Source organism: Trichoderma ghanense (genome assembly GCF_004382785.1).
Source record: "Trichoderma ghanense strain CCMA-1212 chromosome Unknown scaffold_3, whole genome shotgun sequence".
NCBI lineage: Eukaryota > Fungi > Ascomycota > Sordariomycetes > Hypocreales > Hypocreaceae > Trichoderma > Trichoderma ghanense.
In genome coordinates, this window is record NW_027395666.1 from 752,657 (window position 1) to 772,422 (window position 19,766).

General features: G+C 54.5%; 5 protein-coding genes across 5 annotated transcripts; 3 read left to right on the forward strand and 2 right to left on the reverse strand.

The window, feature by feature from the left end:
* Nucleotides 1-5,257: 5,257 nt before the first annotated feature.
* On the forward strand, nucleotides 5,258-6,632 carry CCMA1212_003558 (uncharacterized protein; the record flags this gene model as incomplete). Its single annotated transcript, XM_073700901.1, has 3 exons — nucleotides 5,258-5,549; nucleotides 5,588-5,838; nucleotides 6,159-6,632. The coding sequence occupies 3 exons, from the start codon at nucleotides 5,258-5,260 to the stop codon at nucleotides 6,630-6,632; spliced, it is 1,017 nt and encodes a 338-aa protein (XP_073560650.1).
* Nucleotides 5,279-6,686, reverse strand: CCMA1212_003559 (uncharacterized protein; the record flags this gene model as incomplete). The annotated part of the gene is made up of 6 exons (XM_073700902.1): nucleotides 6,659-6,686; nucleotides 6,382-6,582; nucleotides 6,268-6,310; nucleotides 6,053-6,181; nucleotides 5,686-5,894; nucleotides 5,279-5,596 (listed from the first exon to the last, which is right to left on the reverse strand). Exons 1-6 carry the CDS (start codon nucleotides 6,674-6,676, stop codon nucleotides 5,279-5,281), a joined length of 918 nt encoding a protein of 305 aa, XP_073560649.1. The 5' UTR covers nucleotides 6,677-6,686.
* Nucleotides 6,687-7,390: 704 nt separating this feature from the next.
* Nucleotides 7,391-8,176, forward strand: CCMA1212_003560 (uncharacterized protein; the record flags this gene model as incomplete). Its single annotated transcript, XM_073700903.1, has 1 exon — nucleotides 7,391-8,176. The coding sequence occupies one exon, from the start codon at nucleotides 7,391-7,393 to the stop codon at nucleotides 8,174-8,176; it is 786 nt and encodes a 261-aa protein (XP_073560279.1).
* A 1,722-nt stretch (nucleotides 8,177-9,898) lies between these two features.
* CCMA1212_003561 (DNA polymerase epsilon subunit D) lies at nucleotides 9,899-11,234 on the forward strand (the record flags this gene model as incomplete). The annotated part of the gene is made up of 4 exons (XM_073700904.1): nucleotides 9,899-10,069; nucleotides 10,322-10,455; nucleotides 10,524-10,642; nucleotides 10,810-11,234. 4 exons carry the CDS (start codon nucleotides 9,899-9,901, stop codon nucleotides 11,232-11,234), a joined length of 849 nt encoding a protein of 282 aa, XP_073560280.1.
* Nucleotides 11,235-12,503: 1,269 nt separating this feature from the next.
* On the reverse strand, nucleotides 12,504-14,933 carry CCMA1212_003562 (Chromatin structure-remodeling complex subunit rsc7; the record flags this gene model as incomplete). Its single annotated transcript, XM_073700905.1, has 3 exons — nucleotides 12,504-14,269; nucleotides 14,513-14,593; nucleotides 14,870-14,933. 3 exons carry the CDS (start codon nucleotides 14,931-14,933, stop codon nucleotides 12,504-12,506), a joined length of 1,911 nt encoding a protein of 636 aa, XP_073560278.1.
* Between the last annotated feature and the right edge of the window lie 4,833 nt (nucleotides 14,934-19,766).

The following is a 19,766-nucleotide window of genomic DNA, read 5'->3' on the forward strand; positions in this document are numbered from 1 at the left end:
TTACGCCATTTTATTCTTTCTGTTTACAGATACACGTCATATGCGCACTTCCACCCAGATCCTCCCCTAGAATCCTTTCATATCGTGGAAGATCTGACACACTTTTTGTACTGCGGAGTAGACATTCTCTCAAGCAAAACCCGCATGGGAGACTCTTGCGTTTCGCCACGGTCACGCGATAAGTAGTACATAGCTCCCATCGACCTGAGCTGGAGAATACGAGAGGGGAATGGCGATATGTATGGATTCAGAGGGGTCAGCAGGACCTTCTTAGAGGAGAGTACGCTGTAGTGTATGCGCGAGCTGAGCTGCAAGCCCCGAAATGCCAATTCTTGCCGGTCAGTCCACCAAGCGGAACGTGGCCCATCCTTCATTGATAGCGTCGAAGCTCTTGTTTCGGTGACCTTTCCCCGGATATCACTCGGCCGTGAATGCTACTCGAACCACGAGCGATGCTACATACAGCAGACGCAATGCTAGCGTAAAGTGTAAAATGGACGATGGATAGGTCAAGCCTCGGACAGTTGGATGTTGCCGCGGAGGAGGATCATGGTGAGCTTTCATTGGTAGGCCAGCGTCGTGTGGCCTATTATGAAACGGGCATGCATCCTTTTGAGAAACTTGGGTAATAGGAGCATGAACTGTTAGTGATTCCAGGACGGGGTCTTCACCTCTCATCGCCTCAGTTGTCTCGTTGACGAAGCACGGGGCATATGATCAATCATAAAAGGATTCTTCATGGGCTTCGGGGGAATGGAGAATGACCCTACAGCTAACACGCGTCATGAAACGCTGAATTGGCCGTGCCGTCGTCGCTCATCGATGATGGGGTTCTTCATTGAGCATTAGCTCCACGTGAAAGTATAGCTTGATGCTTGCGGGTTGTGGTTTCCCGGGCTCTGTACTCCCCAGCAGATGACTGCCTCGACGCAGCTGCTGCAAAACTCTTTGTAGAGTTTAGTCAGAGCTCCTTTAATCAGCAGAAGACTAGCCGACTAGTATATGAGTGCTGTGGTTGGAATCCAGGTAGTCAGTAGACACTTGCTCGTATCAACCAGATATCAACGTGGTAGATACAGCAATTGAGAGATCATTGATGTAGAACGTTGTGATGTAACCCAACCTGTACCTTTTTCTTCACACCAGGATGAAGACATGATAAAAATAGACTTGCAAATCTAATACCTTTGGAGCACTTGTTGGGGCAAACTCAAACGGACGACCACCTCTCCGCCGTATGATAGAGCCGTCATTACCAGCAAGGCTGATGGAACGCAAAGAGTCACACGAGTAGTCTGCGTAGTATTTGTCCGTGCACCCGGCCAACGGCACCCTCTGCTCTTTGAAGATGTTTGATACCGGCAAGTGCTTCGTATGATAGGATTCGGCTGCATGAGAAGCGGCCGCAACCATGCGTGCCGCATGGGGGCTGCGGACATACGATTCGCGGTCCGCCAGAGTCGATATCGAATGCGAAAAGACAACAGTCTAGTAAAACTAGAAGTAATCAGCTCATCGAACGCACGGATGGAGGGTTCCTTCGTCTTCGGAGCATACTCCGCAGACTGGAGCTATGCCGTCGACATGCGGCGCTCCAAGCTGCATAGTTGTCGCATCCACGTGGTGAGGCCAAGGATTGTCGGCTGGCTATTGATACCAGGGTGTCTATGGGCGTGAGATTGACCTTCCAAGAATCTCCAGTGAAAACTGCTCAGAGGGATTGTAGGATGCAGTACAAAGTACTTTAGATCATCGGCCGTCGTCATCGTGGATTTCTGTGATCTTGGGCAGTCTGTGGGTAATTCCACGTCATTGGTCACGCACAATACCTAGTAGGGTGTCGCAGGTATATTATGGTGCGGAACCAGAGGAAACAGTTTGGTCAAGCCCGCAACGCGAGTTGAGCGATCTCTTTCTGCCTGCTCACCAATCTCTCAAGTGCCGCACTGTGACAGTTTAGCCGAAGGGATGATGATTTGATACGTTGGCACATCATGCACACCATTTCCCAAACTCTCCTTCAGCTCATGAAGCCTAAGAAGCGGGATGGGCGGCGCGAGGGTTGCTTTGGTTGACTCCGTTGCTTGATCATACCATCTCATCATTCTGATAGGCTGCAGTTTGAAGCAATGGTCAGCTGAACGGCCCTTGTAGAGATCGCACACGAGAAGAGAAGTATTTTTGGACGTCGCGAGCGAGATTCTGCATGCCCCAAGAGGCAACGGACGCTTTGCCACAGCAAGGGTGGGCATGGACGCGTGGAAAGAAAGAAGAGAGAACCTCGCTAGAATAAGCGGTGAGCGTCAGAGAAGATTGCAGAAGACGTTTCTGTTTCTGCTCTTCATGCGTGAGCTTACCAGCCATTCGCTCCCCGCTTCGCTGCTCCTTTCTCTGTCTGTTCCCTTTCCAGTTGCTGTGCTCTCTTTTCTCCGCCTTTCCCGCACGTCATTGTCCGGTGCACTGGTCGTGACTCGCCAAAAGTCGAAGCCTCTCCACACATTCGCTCGAGTGCTTCTGGCCCTCAGGTAGGAAAATGGTAAGTGACCCGGTGAAACGAAACGCCAGCAGCAGCAGCTTGTGGCACATGATCGCATGGATCAAGGGTTCATGGCGAAGCTAGAAAAAGGTGCCCTGGCCAGAAAGCAGTGGAGAAGCGGAGCCCTTGCTCGAAACAGCCTCGATCGTTCAAGCCACTTCGCGATGGACGGCCTCTCCCGTGATACGCCAGCTCCACGCGGAATGGGAGGCCAGAGTTGCACCAGGCCAGCCGGCAATCTCACTTTCCCTTCTCTTCGCTTCTTGTTGGTCGCGAAGATGCTCACCTGCAAAGCACCGCGCATCTGCTGCCCCGAGCAGGCCGGGCCGGTAATATCATGGCCCTCACGGTTTCCTCACCCACCCTTGTCGAAACGTGCTCAACAAGACGGACAATTTTCCCAATCCTGACTGCTCGAGAGACGGCGGGCACAGAGAGCGCGTCGACCGGACGTAAACGCTTGCAAGTACATACGAAAAACTCGTATGCACTCGGTAGAAGAACGGGCACAACTCTTCATGTATGTACTCCGTACAGTACCTCCTACACGACGCTGGGGCTCCGGAGTCCTAGCCCAGCACTAGAGCGAGGTGACGAGCGCGCCGAACCTTTCCCAGCCGCAGCCCAGAGCTAAGAAAGGGAAGAGGCTCGCGTTCCGTCTCGTCTCTCCTGAGCTGATCGACGGGAAAATCAGCCGTGGCGTTTGCAAGTGCTTCAGATTGCCTAGCGGGTTAACTAGGTCCTCGTTAGTCTGGAGTAGGAAATTCCTTTGTGCGGAGCAGCCTGGAATTAGATGCCAGCTCACTCACTCGTCGGCGGTTCTTCCAACCACTTACAAGCCAGATAAGACGCGCCAGCATACTGTATGGCAGGGGCTTAGCCTTGGGCGAAGGTGGCATCGTGGCTCCTCTCAATTGCTGAGGCGCGGTGCAGGTCAAACAGCCGATGTCGATATCGCTTCAGGGCAAGATTGGTGCGCTCTCTGCCAGGGCTGTTGCGCCAATGCAACATGGGATGCAGTGAGTACCTAGTTGGCACAGTTGAGCTATCAAACCGGGCGCCAAGTGAAAGTACAAGCGCTACCTCCAGACCATTAGACGCCATTAAGCGTTCAGCCCGTGGTCATCTCGGCGCATTATCAGGACTAGTAGCTTTCGTGACCATGGGGAAAGGGTAATGGAGCTGCTTCTTGTCCAACGGCGGGGCTCTTCTCATCAACACGAACGCCAGGGGAGGGATAAGCGAGCAAGCGAGCAAGATGTACTTCGTAGCTCAAGGACGAGCAGACGGGTACCATTCGTTCTGGAGATCTCTGCCGCCAAGTCGCGGAGGATTGCACTCGGCTATGATAAAGGCGGCCATCGCGGGTATCTTGCCGGTGGTAATACTGCAGCAGTCAGAGCTGCAGGTCAGATTGGGACGCTGGAAGAGCAATTGGCCGAGAAACTTCCCAAAACGACTTTTTGACTGAGTCCCTCATCTCATGATGCAGAGGCGTCCCGTCCCTGCCCAAGTATCCAAAGCAGAGGTTTGTCGAACAACTTACATGATGCAATCACCCACCACTTGCTCCTCGACCAGCCCAGCTGCGGGCGAGTCAGGCGTTTGAAGATCGTGAGCTCTTGGTGTATGTACTATTACTCATGGGCCCTTGCATATGCTTCCGGTTCTGCCGGCTTAGCAACTGTAGCTGTGAGGCCAGCTGATTGAGAGGCGTGAGAGATGCACCTCGCAAGCTCGATTGTTCCAGCAAGCGTGCTTGCAGTGTCCCTTTGTGGTTCGTGTGGAATTAGCACGGGCACCAATTCGTCAACTCGAACCGAAAAGAGAGAGACCGCTCAGTTGGCCAGCAGTGATTGTATTGGTGTAAAGAAACAGCACTTTCTGTCGTTTTTCTTTCCACCCCCCCCTTTCTGCCTCATCTGGCTCACACCGCCGGAGAGGCAAACCTTGACCCCAGATGGAGATGGCAAGATGGGTCGATGCATGTCCGAGCTCACCTCGAGCCCGACTTGAACGCTCCATTTGAGCGACCGCCGGGCTTTGGCAGCCGAGAAAGTCCGAGCCGCCATGTCTGCTTTGCTTCATGGACAGTCGAGACTTGTGCAGGCGAGATTCGCAATTGTCAGCGGCGAGGCGATAGAAGGTGGGATTGGTGCTCGTCGAATCTGCAGTGAGCAGGCGTTGGGTTGTAGCGCATAGTGCTAGTGATGCTGGTGCTAGTAGGCGCATGCATTGCCGTCACGCATCGATGCAAGGGGGCAGTATTTGACCGAGAAACGAAGCCGACACAGGGCTGGGCAGGCTGTGGGCAAAGCCGGGTAAAGGCAGACGAATGTTGATAGAACTTATCTTGGTCCATTGCAAATGGATGAAGCTGAAGTTGTCGATAATAGGTTGATCGAGTCGTCATCCTTATCTGATAACAGCCAGATAATACAGGCATCAACCGAAGTTGGGAGGGAGGAATGCTCATCGTTCCTTCCGATGCTGCACATGATCATTGCGCATCTAGAGTCTGTATAGATACATCAGTCTCGGCATCAGCTGCGCCTGTACAGACGGTCAAGTACTCCTCAAATGGTATCGCGATATCATCGAGACTCGGAACGTGCGGGCTCCCAACCGTGGTACTATAGTATCTGGTACTTCGTTCATTTGTGCCTCAGGCTGTCAAGTGAAGAAAAAACTCGCAACTTGATCACAGGTTTCACCTCGACAATGGCATGCCGTCGAAACTCGTCACAAACCTGCTCCCGCATTGTCCGGCGGCCTGCTCCTTTTGGGGCTGGCCATCCGAGCCTTGGCCCAGCTTTCCCTCAATGCTACTCTGTTCTCAGTCAGACAACTGCCGGCCCAATGATGCGGGATTCTGTGCCTGGTTCCTGGCTGGCCCTTAGCCGGCGCATCGCCCGTACCATTGATGCCGTGCAGGCGATAGACGAACGTCGAGACGAGGCAGATCAGAGCGAAATGAGAAAAAGGACCGCGACCGGCCCTGCTGGAATGCGCCGTTCGTCGGGGCCAAGCGGAATAGCTCTCGTCCAACAGCCAATCGAGCTGCTAGAGCTGCTACCCAGAGCTGCAGAGCTGCTCCTCAGAGCCTTCCCGTGACTGCGTGGCAAGGCGACATCCAACGGACTGCCAACCCTCGATCCGTCAATCCTCCAGACTCCCCCAACCAGAAGCCGCCGCCACGACGCCGCATCCCTCGCGCAGCCCTTTCGAGTCAGGACTGTGCCGTAGTGCCACTGACACGTCTGCTGCGAGATGCGCCACGTTTCCCTGCGGCATTGCCAGGGGTTGGTGACCATGGCGCAGAAAGTCGTTATTCGAGACCCCACGCGTCTGCCAGCCCCTGATCATCCCCCAAAGGCGGACCCCAACCCGGCTCGGAGGACCATGGCACCTGATGGCGAGCGACTCGTTCGCCAGGAGCTGCCGTCGCTGCTGTTAGAGGTAGAATGGGGGGCGTCGACTAGCCGGCTGGAATGACGAGATTCGCCATGCACCCACCTCTAGCCATCCACACCGATTTCCCACGAACCATTTGGCTCAATGGCTGGATGGGTTTGAGGGGCTGCGTCCATGCAGACGTGCTTGCTGTGCCATGGCTCAATAGCTCAATGGCCTCGTCCGGGCTATCTGCAGATGGTCAACAGCTCGGCACACTAGCAATTCTTCCACTCCTCGCGCTGGCCACCATCTACGACCTTTCATCGCCGCCGTACGGCTAGCCTCGGACGAAGATTGGGGCTCGAAGCACTTGCACGGCTACTGCATTCTCCATACTCTCCTTATGCGGAGCTTTCTACCGGAACAATACACAATGCTCAACCAAGTACTAGAAGCATGTACAGCAAGAATTCGCCGTGAAGACTTTGAGCTGTTTTGCATTGAACCAGGGTCAATGTGTGGATCGCAGGTGGGCTCGTTCCCACCCCCTGGACTCGCCTGCGCTCCTCGACACCCTCCGCAGAAGGTGCAAGAGGTGTCATGGTCTCCAGTGGACGCACACTTGGACGGATTCCGTACATGCCCCGTACCTGTATCTACAGAGTACTGTACTTCACACGAAGCCTTCCAGCTAGCATGAGCACCGTTACCGGTATATGCACGCACACCCGCGTGCAGCTCCATGATCTTGCAGCTGGACAATCGTATTAGTATCCCATGCACCCCCCCCCTTCCTGCAACAGCCCCCTCTCTCCTCTGCTTCCTCTGCTTTCTGATTCTCGAGGAACCTGTGCTTGGGGCGCCGCTTCCAAGTACTCGCTCTTTGTCAGGGCCTACTCGGGTTGGAATATGAGCCTTTGAGCGTGAGTTGATCATCCGCCGGCTTTGCGTACCCTCATATCTCCGATCTTGTTTTGAGCTCTTCCTCCAACATCCTGGAAGAGCTGTAGACGTTACAAAGAAAGAGAAGAATCATAGAAAAGCTAATCCGTGGGCACCAGTTGCCGTTCGCTTCTTCTTCTTCTGCTTTTTGATCTTTCTCCAGCTATTACAGGAAGGGAAGCCGATCGCCTTTTCTATTCAGATCTGGTGTACCAGACAGTGCCTGCCGCTGTCACCCGAGAGTCGGCATTGCTCTTGTGCTGGGAACAAAAGTCTCACTTGGACATCGTCAACTTCAAGCATTGAGTGGCCAATCCATACCACCATTAAGGAGAGGACATCCTAAGGCCACAAAGATATCCGCACGCTCGCTTCCTGGAACCACAAAAGAGGATCAGAACATACGTCGAGTCGTCCGAATGGCCCTGTGGTACCGGCATGTCTAGGCCTTCCTCTATCGAACCTTAACTCGGAAGCCTGCCTTCAATCGCTGGAACAACGACACGGCCAGACAGCATGGCTTCATCTTTATCTCATCCAACCCTCATCATCATCTTAGCCACAGTCATTCCGGGCGTGTTTGTGATTCTTCTGGCTGCCTTCATCTACTACCGAGTTCAACGACGCAAAGCTCGATTTCGAAATCGGGGCATCACGCCGATAGATGATGAGGAAATTGAGTCCTGGAAGATTGATCGGAGACACACTGCTGGAAACGACGAGAAGCCGCCACATTCTCCAGTCTACACCGAGTCGAAACGAGCTCAACACGGCCACCATGCGAGCTCATCCGTTGGTTCTGCCAAGTCACCAGCCGTCATTGTGTACCAGAACCGGGTTTCGGATGAGCAGCCTCCCTTTTCCCCCGTTCGCGGGAAGATGAGCATTGATATCCCTGCGTCACCGGTCCTTGCCAGAGCGCCGAACTCCCGGCCAGGCCTGACGGACGAGACAGTCCGGGGCGATCAGGCCTACGTCAATATCAAGCGTGCTCCATCAACACGCCTTTCCAAGGCCAACTCTCCCCGCCATGCTCGGACCAAGAGCTCACGGAGCACGAGAAGCAGCTTTGGTTCGAACGCGAGGCGCGATCAATGGTACGGCCATGCTTCAGAGCAAAACTCGCCTCGGCCATCTGCCGATATGTACACCAAGTCAGGCCCCCCATCGGCCCGCAGGGCCACCATCTCGACACCAGGAAGCCATGATACTCTCAGCTCCCGAGATGATGACTTTCCATTGACTGGTCTATCCCCACGGCCGGCGGTGCTCAGGTCGGATATCGGACGGGCCATTGGCTGAATGGTCGCTGCAAGTCAAGACCCTCAATGCAGTTCAAATAGTATGCATGGGGTCGAATGACTCCCGGATAACAATTTCTTTCAATCACTCGGATGGGTGACAGAATATACGTTTCGACAGCCACGTGGAAAACGACAACGTCGACTGTCTACACACGCTTCTTTGGTGTCAGAGACGTCGTCTGTGAATCATCGCATTCACAGCGGATTACTTCTCACACATGATCCTCTCCCTTTTCGCCCTTTCTTTTTTTTGCCATTCGGCACCATTGCGTACTTTACTTCTACCATTTCACATACGCAGGTCTCATCACTCCTGCGGAGGATTCGTATGCCGGGCACCTTTGTTCGCTCCATTGGTAAGCGACGACGAATGCAGGCTGAGCCTTTTTTTGTTAGTATGATGGATTTGATAATGGACGACGGATATACCCAATTTTTTATGTTTCTTTCTTTCATTTACAGCCTGCGAGCGTTCCACGCTGCCGGCGAGCCATTTCTTCTATAGTTCCCAATAGCTGGGATTGGTGGTGGAGGAGGAAGTGAAGCGATGTGACAGCTGGAAGAACATGTTTGAGATGGCTATGAGTGAGATTGGACACGATTCTTATCGATCTTGATGAGCCGAGCATGGTAGGGGCAGCTGAGTGGAAGCGTTTTCGGAGCAAGTCAAACACATACAAAAGAATATTCTACCCAAATTGACCACAAATTGACTGCTCCTGAGAGAAGAATAGCAGATGCCTTATCAACCCGACTCTTATTATGAATCAATTCTTGGTGAAGATGAATCACTTTTGAAGACGATGCTCGAGGTTCTACAGAGCCTTGCGTACAAGGTACCATGGAGAGTAGCGGAAGTAGACGGACGGCTGCGGTACGGGGTACATGCGCCCCGGTGCTCAAACCACTTAACGCGCCACGGCGGGGGGGCCACAAACGCGTCTAGCCTCACCTTCAGGCGCCTGTTCCTTTCTTTTTCCTCCTCGATCTTCTTCCTTCAGGCTCCCCCATATCAAAAGTACCGTAAAGTCCCAGCATTGGCGCGGGAAATACTCTTTCTACATACATTGGCTTCACAGCGGATATCAGAGACGGAAGAAGCTCTGGTAAACGAGCGGACCGCGATTCCATCTCAACTCACTTCAACGCCTTGCCCCTTCATCCGAGGGCAAAAAAATCACTACGAGAGTCACGCTTTTGGAACGAAAGCTGCCCGGTTAAATTCTACCAACTGCCTGGATAGTTTTTGCACGTGATTCCTGAAAGAGATACAGTGCTGAGGCTGTCGAACCTGGCTTTGGGTGCTTCTTTGAGAGGGCGTTGTGTGTCGGTATTGGGTCGAGGCCAGTTGAGGAGCTGATATACTCGGGATTTGAATCTGGACATTCTACTCGGCTCTTTTTTTTTTTTGTTTTTTTGGTGCCCTCTGTCTCCCTCGAATTCTTCTGGACGCATCACAGCTTTCCAAATCTGCTCAACTCACTTCTTCCAAAGCTACTTGGACAAAGGTTGAGTGTATATCACATCTTCACTTATCTCTATTCCCTCTTATCGGATATTCCTCTCCACCGGAGTGATCCTGCTCGAGACCCCCCCAAGAGACGCATATTCCTCCCCCCTGCCCTTCACTCATCCACCCCGACTCTTTCCTCCCAGAAAACACATATTTCATTCCCTCGAAATCTGCACACCTTCATCCCACTTCTCGGAAGAGCAAAACATGCCGCCTCGAAAGTCCGACGTTCGGCCATCCACCCCCGTGGTGGCCGCTGAAGAAGCCTCCCCTTCTTCCGCAAAAGGTCTGCAGATACAAGATAAGCAGGAGAAGAAGGACAAGGACAAGGAGAAGGACAAGGATAAGGGGAAGACGGAGGATGCTGTGACCATAGAGGTGAGACTCTCCTGTTTCCTTCTTTCACTTTTTCATTCACAAGGCTTAAACCGTCAATTCTTTCTTTTACCATCTTCGTTGATCACATCTTCTCTGAGCTGGGATTTTTTTCTTTGCGAACTGATGCTTGCTACCCACATCCTCCGCGACGACTTGCCGATACACATTCTTCAAGTCACATCCAAGACGACAAGAGCAGCAACTCAGAGGGCATCCAATATAAGATCGTCCATGGCTAACGTACTTTCCCAGGACTTGACTCTCCCCAAGTCCATCATCACAAGACTGGCAAAGGGGATCCTGCCTCCCAACACGCAGATCCAAGGCAACGCAATTCTGGCCCTGAGCAAGAGCGCCACCGTCTTCATCAGCTATCTAGCTTCACAGTAAGTTGCTTCTACTTTACCCCCAATTCTCAAGACATGCCCCGATGCTAATGATGGTTGTTGTACAGCGCCAATGAAAACACCGTTGCTGCTGGCAAAAAGACGATTCTGCCCGCAGATGTCTTCAAGGCGTTGGACGACACCGAGTTTTCATTCTTGAAAGGGCCCCTTGAGGCTGAATTTGCCAGTACGTCCTCCCAAAAGCATCCCCTATGAGAAAAGAAACCACACATCACCCTCCCTATCTATCCTGTCACATCATCATCACACCCAGTTCATAATCATACACACTCCCCCCAGCAACTGCACTCACCACTCACCCTTCGGTCAATCTAACACTTCCCTTTCCCCCAGAATTCAACGCCATCCAAACCGAAAAGCGCACCTCCTACCGCCAAAAAGTCCGCGCCGCCTCCAAGCACAGCCCCGGCGACGACACCGACATGGCCGACACGACCATCGCCTCCGAAGCATCCGCCTCCTCCGGCCCGCGCGCCAAAAAGGCCCGCGTCGACGCTTCTGCTGCCGATAACGATGAAGACGACGAGGAAATCGACGCCATTGTCAATGACGATGATGACGTAGTAGATGACGACGAGGAGGATGAGGACGGGGATGAAGAGACGCAGGAGGATGACGAGCAGGAAGATGCTGCTGACGAAGATGAGGATGAGGCGGGAGATGGTGAGGGCAGTAGTGATGAGACGCAGGATGCGTTGGAGGAGAGGAGGAGTAGAGAGGAGCCTGATGAGGCGCTGGAGGGGGATGAGAGTGATTGAGTTCCTTCGATGGGGTATGTGGATTTCAGGGGGGGGNNNNGGGGGGGGGATGGAAAGGGGCGGTGATGTTGGGAGATGAAGCCTTTTCGTTATGAATTGCCTTCTTGATTTGAGATCTTGTCGAGATGGGATATCTGGTACTTGTTCTGTCGTATATTATCGCGCTCTTATACTGAACGAGTAGATCACATTGGACCAAAGTCAAACAAGCAGAAACAACTCGAATTTGGAGAAAGTTCCAACATGGCAAGGATACACACTTTCAAGTCAATTGTTGCACCGTCAGAGTCCACGGCAAAACTGCTCATTTCATCCATCATATCCCATCACTCAGCTACACGGCCCTCACTACGCACCAGCATGCATGACAGCAAATAAGCCTTCACAGGCAGGGGGGGGGGGGTTCAGAAAAGTCCGTCAGCCATGTCACCCATCACACACACAACGCCCTCCAAATCAACAAAGGAAAATTCTCAATTTTTCTCATCAAGGGTGGGTGCTCTGACAAACTAAACCAAACCAAAGTGGTATCAACAGCAAACGCGAAACATTGCCTTCCTCCTCTTTCCCACAATATTAGCCGTGAAAAAGATGCCAAGTCAGGAGTCGACCTCCCATCGTGAGACCGTTACAAACAGGAACAACACAACATGTTTAGAAAATTCCCTTGCCCAGACAGGAGAGGAAAGCCCCGCCGCCTGGACACATACGAAACGTTCGGCCGTTAACATAAAAGGAAACGAAGAAATAACAATGCAAGACATGAAAGAAAGTCATCGGATGCTTTACCATGGCCATTGCAGAAATGGACTGGATACAGCCAGAGAAACGTGAGACGCGGGATTCTTATGTAAACCACTGGTCCAAGAAGAGAAGTGAAGCAAATACAAGAGAAAGAAGCAAAGAAGGATAAGAATGAGAATGTTGCGGGGGGCATGAAGAAACAATGAAATACATCCTACCGACCTCCCTCCGACTCCTTTATCCTGCCTGAGCCAGATGCTGCGCATCTTGCAAAACGAGCCGCTGACTCAAGAAAGCAAAAAGCCGCTCCAACCAACCTGTATGCTTGGGGTATCTGGAATACTGCAGGAGCTCGGTCCCAGAAACGAAGAGAAAAAAAAAAAGCAAATAAAGTCATCCTCCAAACAAGAGCGTGCCGAGAAGAATAAGAGAGGTGTAAGCATAGCGCACATGACGTTTCGTGCTTCGACAACAACGGCCACGCCGCAACCAGTCTCAGGGACTGGGACTACGCGAGCGGTGCCTCTATTGCTGCTGCTGAGGAGTCCACCACTGAGACGGCTGGTGTTGACCTGACCAGGCCTGCGAGGCCGACTGCGCACTAGGCGTGGTCTGGGGCATGTATTGACGTGGCGTCTGGTCCGCGCCATACATGCCCTGGCTGGCGCTGTACTGCATGCTGCCCATGCCGGGGAACTGCATGCTTGGCTGCATCTGGCTGGCGCCAGTCTGGCGGAGGTGAGAGGCAGGAGACTGCGAGGGATGCGGGGCCTGCGGCTGCGTGGTGTAGCTGCTGTAGCTGGTCTGTGGCGTCTGGGGGCTCTGAGACCACATGGCTTGGCTTGGCTGTTGATAGCTGTAGCCAGCCGCTCCAGCGTTGATGGCGCCAGTGGAGCCTGTAGAGGGTGTTGGTTCTCGGATGCTCAGCTTGGCTGTTAAAGGCAAAGGGGTCATACCTCTAATAGGAGCTTGACCGAGCGCGCTCTGCGCATTGATGGACTGCGAGTAGGGAGCCGCAGTCATCATCATCTGCGGACTCTGCGACGAGACAACGCCGGGCTGGGCGATGCCGGCGGCGGTGGTGTGAGGCGAGTTCGATGGTCGGCTGGTGGGAATAGCCGAGTCGGTCGAGCCGGAGACTGGCTGGGTGAGGGTGGACTGGGTGGGCTGCTCGTGAGGCCGGCGCCAGATACCCTGCAGGTAGTTGTCACGCATCTCGCGCTGCTGGTTCACGGATCGGTTGAAGTCGGCAGCATGGTGGGCCTGTGAGTGAAGTTCCACCAGAGGGGAAGGCCGGGTCTGGTCTTGATACGGGGGTCCAGTGATCTCCTGTCGGGGCCCGCCCTTGACGATGCCTCCGTAGTCCCTGGATCTGTTGTCACTGAGGTCTGGTCCGACTGTTAATGCCGGCATTCTCGTTGCGCTTCCGGGTGCTCCCATCATACCTTGAACGAGGTGAGGCTGAGGCGCACCGGGATACGGTCCAGGCGTGTTGTTATACACGATCTCCGTATGCGGGTTGCCCATCAGGACGCTGTTCTGCGCTGCTTCGGCGGCTTCTCTGGCCTTGGCGGCTCCGGGTCGTTTCTCGCCGGCGGGGTCGGCTTCGGTGAAGCCTTGCTTACGTGCCTTTGTCTCCCAATAGTCGTCTCGGACTCGGCGGCCGTTTTCGATGACGCGGCTTCCAAACTGCCGGAACATGGACCGGGCGGTGACAATGGCGATCTGCCTCGAGCGGTACGAAAAGGGCAGAATCTCCTGCTGGACGAGGTCGTCCTTTTCAGCCTGGCTGGCGATGATCTTGTATAACGACCTGTTCTTGTTAAACAGGAGGTACGAGTCTCGGTATCCCAGAACTCGTGCGCATTCGGTGGCCAGCATGAAAAGCTTATCGCCGCGGTTGGGAACCAGGAAGGTGCGACACCGGTACTGGCGGCCGCCAAGGAGCTGACCGTTCGGCATCACCTTTTTCTCACCAAACTCGTCCGTCTCACGCGGTATGTATTCATCGCCCGAAGGGTTGAGCTGATCAGTGGTATGATCGCGCACCGTGGGGAGCGCCTTGAGCGTTGTCTTGGTCGGCGTCGGCTTGGGGGGCAGTTGCGCCGGCGGCGCAGGGTAGGCTGGCGTCGTCTGGGTCGGCATCGCAGTGTTCTGGGATTGAGGCGCTTGCGGCGGCGGGATGGCTTGAGGCACGGCTCCGCCGGGCGCTTGCCCAGGGGCCTCGGAAATGCTTCCTGCCGTTCGGGCCTTCATTGGTCTTATTCGCTTGGGCTGTAAATAGCGGTCTCCTAGAAAGCGACGGGATGATAGTCAGCGCGCGGTTCTCTCCCAGTCTGCACGAAGTTTGCTAGTCCGGTTGCTTCATTCTCGTCTCCTCCAGTTCCAGAAAGGCCAAGAATCCTCCAGTTCCAGAAAGGCCAAATTCTTGCGCATCGTCGCACGGAGCAGGATGTAACATGTAGAGGATATCCGGAGGCCCTGTGGAACGCGGCGCAGGACTCCGAGCTACACAAGATCTATCGCCGACATACCGTCATCGCCAGACCGGTGGGAGTCGACGGGATCCGGGGACCGATTCCGCTTGACACCCCGAGGCGGCGCGCCGAGTATGTCTATGATGATCGGCGGGTCAGCATCATGAAGGCGCGAAAGAACGAGGCTGCAAACGGCGCGCGAGGCATTGTGAACTGAATATCAAGAGGGGGGCAGCGGCGCGCAGAGTAAAGACAGGCTGTGCCATGAAGTTTTTCATCGTATCAATTTTTTTTTCTGTGAGGCTGCGCGTGCAGTTACGATCTGGTGGGGGAGGGGGCCGACATAGGAAGGCCAGGATGGAGGGGCAACGACGTCGACAAGAGGATATATAACATGATGAAACAACAACTCACCAGAGTTGAGGGCAGCGGGATTGATTGTCGCACCGTCGACGCCCGTTGGTTGTGCGGAGTACATGACAAGAAGATCCAAGCCAGCAGTTACGGCGGTGGCGGCAGCAGCGACGGCGACGACGTGTCGTGAAATAGTTGGGCTGGCGACGTTCCAAGGATGGGGTGCAGAAGAAGACGGCTTGACCTGCAGATTTGGCCTCCATGGGGGCGCGGAAGGGTGTGGCAGGCAGTGGCCGGAGGCGAACCGAAGGAAACCAGCCGGATGGACAGACAGACGGGCAGCAGAGACAAGACCAGAGCAGCGTGGTGTAGTGTAGCGCGAATGCGGCGCAACAGGACCGAGGCGCGCAGCTTCAACGAGCTCCAGCTCTAGGTAATGAATGGCTCGAGACAGGGCGAGACGAACAATGAACGGCCGGCCATGGCTGCGCAGAGGAAACGGGAATGATGCACCTTTCTTTTCTTCTTTTGCGATTCTTGGAATCGGGGAGGGGGGAGGGGGAGCCAGTGGGCTGTATGGGTGGGCAAGGGCAGAGGGAAAGGGTTCTCTTCTCTCGACTTCTTCTTCTCGGATCTTTGTTACCTTATTATCGTCTGATAGTCCAACAAGCAGATGGACGAGGGGCGCGACGCGTGTGCGACAGTAACGATGACGATCGCACTAGGCGGCAGTGAGGAAACACGAGCGGCGACCGACTTTTGTCTGGCGGCGTGCGCGTCTCTGCGAGTCTGCAAAGAGGCAATCGGCGATGGTTGGAAGCAGCGCGACTCGACTCGACCGTGGTGGAGCAGCTCTCCTCAGCTCAGCTTCGACGGCAGCGCAGAAGTACAACCAGCAGTAGCGCAGCACAGGACGGCAGGGCACAGCGCAGCGAAGGCACGACACGACGCAATAAACAAACACAGGTATGTATGTAGAAGCGCAGTCGTTGGAGAGCTGGGGGACCTGGTGCCGGATGTGGGCGCGATGTCTGGCGGGAGGTTGTGTGCAAAAGAAGAGGGAGGGTGGTTTAGGGTGGTTATGGTGGTGGTGGTGTTGGAGGTGGAGATTGGATGGATGGCAGAGGGGACGGGAGCTTTGTAATGGCCCGGGCCAGGACAGTGGCAGGTAGGTATGTCGTACGTTAGCACGCCCTGCGCACGCTAGAGGTCGCAGAGACGTGCAGAAAACCACTTGGACGCTGGATGCTCACGACGCTTGACGGGCGGGGGGGAGGGGAGGTAGGGAGAGATTGCAAGAGAAAAGGCTGGGCCGGGCCAAGGGTGCGCTGCTGTAGGTATTTGTGGGTGCGCGGATCGAGGGCTGCAAACGGATGGCGGCGAATCATGGTTGGCTGCAAAGACGCAGCGGCTGGAGACTTTTTGCTGCCTTTGCCCTGCTGTTGGAGGGGGCGTGTGCGAGACGAGGAGTGCGAGATGGACGGCGATGCAAGGGAGAAAGATGGTTGAGGCAAGGCAGCCTGGTCGTTGTCGTGAAGTCGAACAGGTAGATGCCAGGTACTCGCAGGTACGGGGTACTGCAAGCGGCGCCGCGTGCAGATACCTACTATACCTACTAGTAGAGTAGAGCCCGAGCCCTGGAGGCACTCAAACAGGCGACAAGGCCAGAAGCCACAGTGGACGCTACAGGGGCAGTCGAGGGCGACGGGTACCGGAGTCGGGCCCTTGCGCGCTGGTTGGATGGATTGTATGGATGGTTTCGAGCAGCGTGCATGGAGCACCTCACTAAAACCACCTTGCAGTGGGTGCACCCAGGCTCCGTCTCCACTGCCTACATGGACGGAGCGCGAGCAAACCTCAAGCAGCAGGGTCGAACTCGGAATGACAGCACAGATGCAGCAGAACGGCTGGAAAGGCGACATGGATCATAACAGGAACGTTGCCGACTCATCACGTAGCCTAGCAGATTGGTAGCTGCGCTACAAAATCATGTACGAGGATGGAATCCGACTTCTCGTCTCCTGCAGCTGCTCACTTCCAAGTTCCCATTGTAAGCATCAGGATGCATCAGGAGGTGCGGCGAGGGAGAGATTCATGCCATGGGGTTGGAGGGAGAGGAAGCCGACAGATTGACGCTTTAAAGCCCGGTTGCCTTTGGCAAGCAAGCCAGGGGAACATGAGGCACGAGGGCCTGCTGCAGCTCAGCCTGTGTGCAGAGGCAGTATCATACATGTAAGACTTCGCACGATTACAGCTGGTATTCGCATCAATAGGCGCATCCCTGCAACTCTTCGTGTGAGTGCAAGTGTTGAGAGGCGATACGATACCACGGAAGCATGCGAAGCCATGCCTGGTACTCAGTACGGACCTGTGCCCAGCGTCCGAGTAAGACTTGTATCGGTGTATTCCCACAGCGGTATCCAGGCCTTCCAACATGTCTGGTGTCTTGGAATGTTCAGGTACAATGATATCCGGGCTGATGATAGCAAGAAGTTGCAGCCCCAGTGCCCGTATAAGCTGATAAGATGCATCAATCCACATGGACAGGGAGCTTCAGCCCGCTCCTCGACTTCACGCATCAACCCACCCCGTTGGTCTGCTGCCGTCACTTCTGCTGGCGCGGGCAACGGCTGCCCTGTTCTCCGCAAGGCGTGTGGTTTGCTGCCAGGCGCTGTATTCCATCCATGGATGTCTGCACGAATCCTCGACAGGCACTGGCTGGCCCAATATGCAAGCAATGCTTCTGAACCCGGGGCTCCAAAGGCACCCCTGCCGGCTCGCCGTGGCACTCGGCAACAGTGCCTTGTTGGGAACTGCAGCTTCCGTTGATTGTTCCTTCAGGTCAGCCTCTCTGCCCCCTCTGGTCTGCTCGTGGGATCTGCTTAATCAAAGTGAGTTTGGCCCGGTCATTCTACCTGCCCGAATCGACTGCAGGCCTACGCCTTGATACGGCGAACCGCCTCGTCGAAAACAATCACTAGTAGACTCCCCAAGCTCCGTGTCGCTTATTTTAGTTGATGCCTGCGCGCGTGAAGAGCTGCAGCAGCTCGGTCCCAAGAACGACCGCGTCGAGGACTAGGAGAGCTAGCAGCAAAGGCTCGGCTGCGGGCTGAAGCCAACACCGGGGCGAGCGAGGTCTAGCTCGAAAAGAGGCATCCGAAAGGGACCCATGGATGATGAAATGAAACAGAATAGGAAGAGCGGGAGAATGTCGAGAAGCCAAAGCTGCGACAAACCCGGCATCAGAGTGGACGGCACGCCCAAGGTCCGAAGTTGCATCGCATCCTGTATGTACTCGTAGGCAGAGCCAGAGCCAGAGGCTAAAGCCGCAGTCGAACGCTCCTCGCGCTAAGGCCACCCCGGGTGCGTCTGTGCGTCTCCGCGCAGCCAAGTGATCAGTCATTCCTGGCTCGTGTTGGCTTGCGTCCGGCCTGACGTTTTTATGGAGCGCGCGGTTCTATTTTCGAAAGCTGATGGCCGTGCTGGTCATATTCTGAGAAACTCCATGGAGTCATACGTATGGTCATGCGCGATGAAAAAAAAATATTCAAGGTTAAAGACGAAGAATTCACAAAGTTTGCCTCAGACAGTTACCGTGGCGAATCGGGCAAGAGCCGCCCTGATCGTTCATGCCGGAGATGATTCGCATCTGCAAGTAGCATCAAGTATTGGTTCGTCCATCTCGCGCATCTCTTCTCCCTAAGACAGTTTCGGAGTACGAGCCTGCTACTACAGTTCCTGCGACGTCCCTGTTGCAGTGAGGGCTCGAACTCCCGTTCTCTCTGGCATGATTTGGCCGTCACAGCATTGGCTGGCATGTCTGTGCCGCTAGCTGGCCAACGACGTCATATCGGCGTTCTGGGTCGCAGCCCGTCGGAAGCAGCAGTCAGTTCCTCTCGGCTGCTAGTCTACTTGGGGCAATAAATTGAATGCAGCCTGGCTCCCATTGGCTGCGGCGTAGCTCCTGCATGGGCGCTGTTTGCACTAGCATCCGCATTGGCCATGCGGCCGGATAGAGTTGGGCTGGAGGTGGAGCCTCGCTTTTGGCTGAATGGAGGCACCAGCGGGAGACGCGCAGAGGAGGCGGAGGGGAAGGACACAGAGGTACTCGCAAGTATCTCGACTGTCTGCTCTACAAGATCTTGCCTTCAACAAGCCCTGCCTTGTGTCTCCGTCGACAGGCCTGTCTGTCCTTTTCCCCGAGAGGCTCACGTCTTACTATCTGCTAGTATTGAATGTCTTACACCAAGTTGGACAATAATAGACCTGGGTAGCAGCGTAATCTGCTTTGTGATACCTCTGTGCCGGCCTTGTACGCCGTCTCGGACAATGACTGGACCCTCTTCAAGCGTTGAGGGGACGCAAATCATGACAGAAATGACGAGCATCTTTATATACTCATCTCCAGCAAACATGGCAGGCCAATTACAAGGTAGGTAAAAGGCAAATCCAGTCACCAGCACCGTAGCACAGGCAACTCTCTCCATACAAGGAACATGCCCGAAAGCATATGAGAGTGTCTCATTTGATTCGCTGCCTTGCTCAGGATGTGATCCGTCCAGTGCCTCACATCGATATGATACTCGCCGCATACCTGGAATTACGAGCACGGCTAGGGCTTGCGTCTGCACTTGCGCGAACGAGCATCCTCACAAAGGCTGGTATGATCAGTACTACTTCGTACTTACACTGGATCCCTTGAGTCGGGCTGAGCCGCCCGTCGTCATCGCTGACAAGGCCTGGCCGAATAAGCCGGCAATTTAACCTGATCACACGTCTATCTGTAGGGTGACCCAAGCTTGATACGGAGTATTACTCGTTCTGGGTAATTGAATCCCGCGCTGAAGGACTTGAAGCTCAAGCCTGCATATCACCAAGGGCCACGGGGTGCGGTATACTACTAACTTAAGTGGTACCTGTTGGTGAGATCTTTGTCCATCCAAGCAAGGGTTCTTCA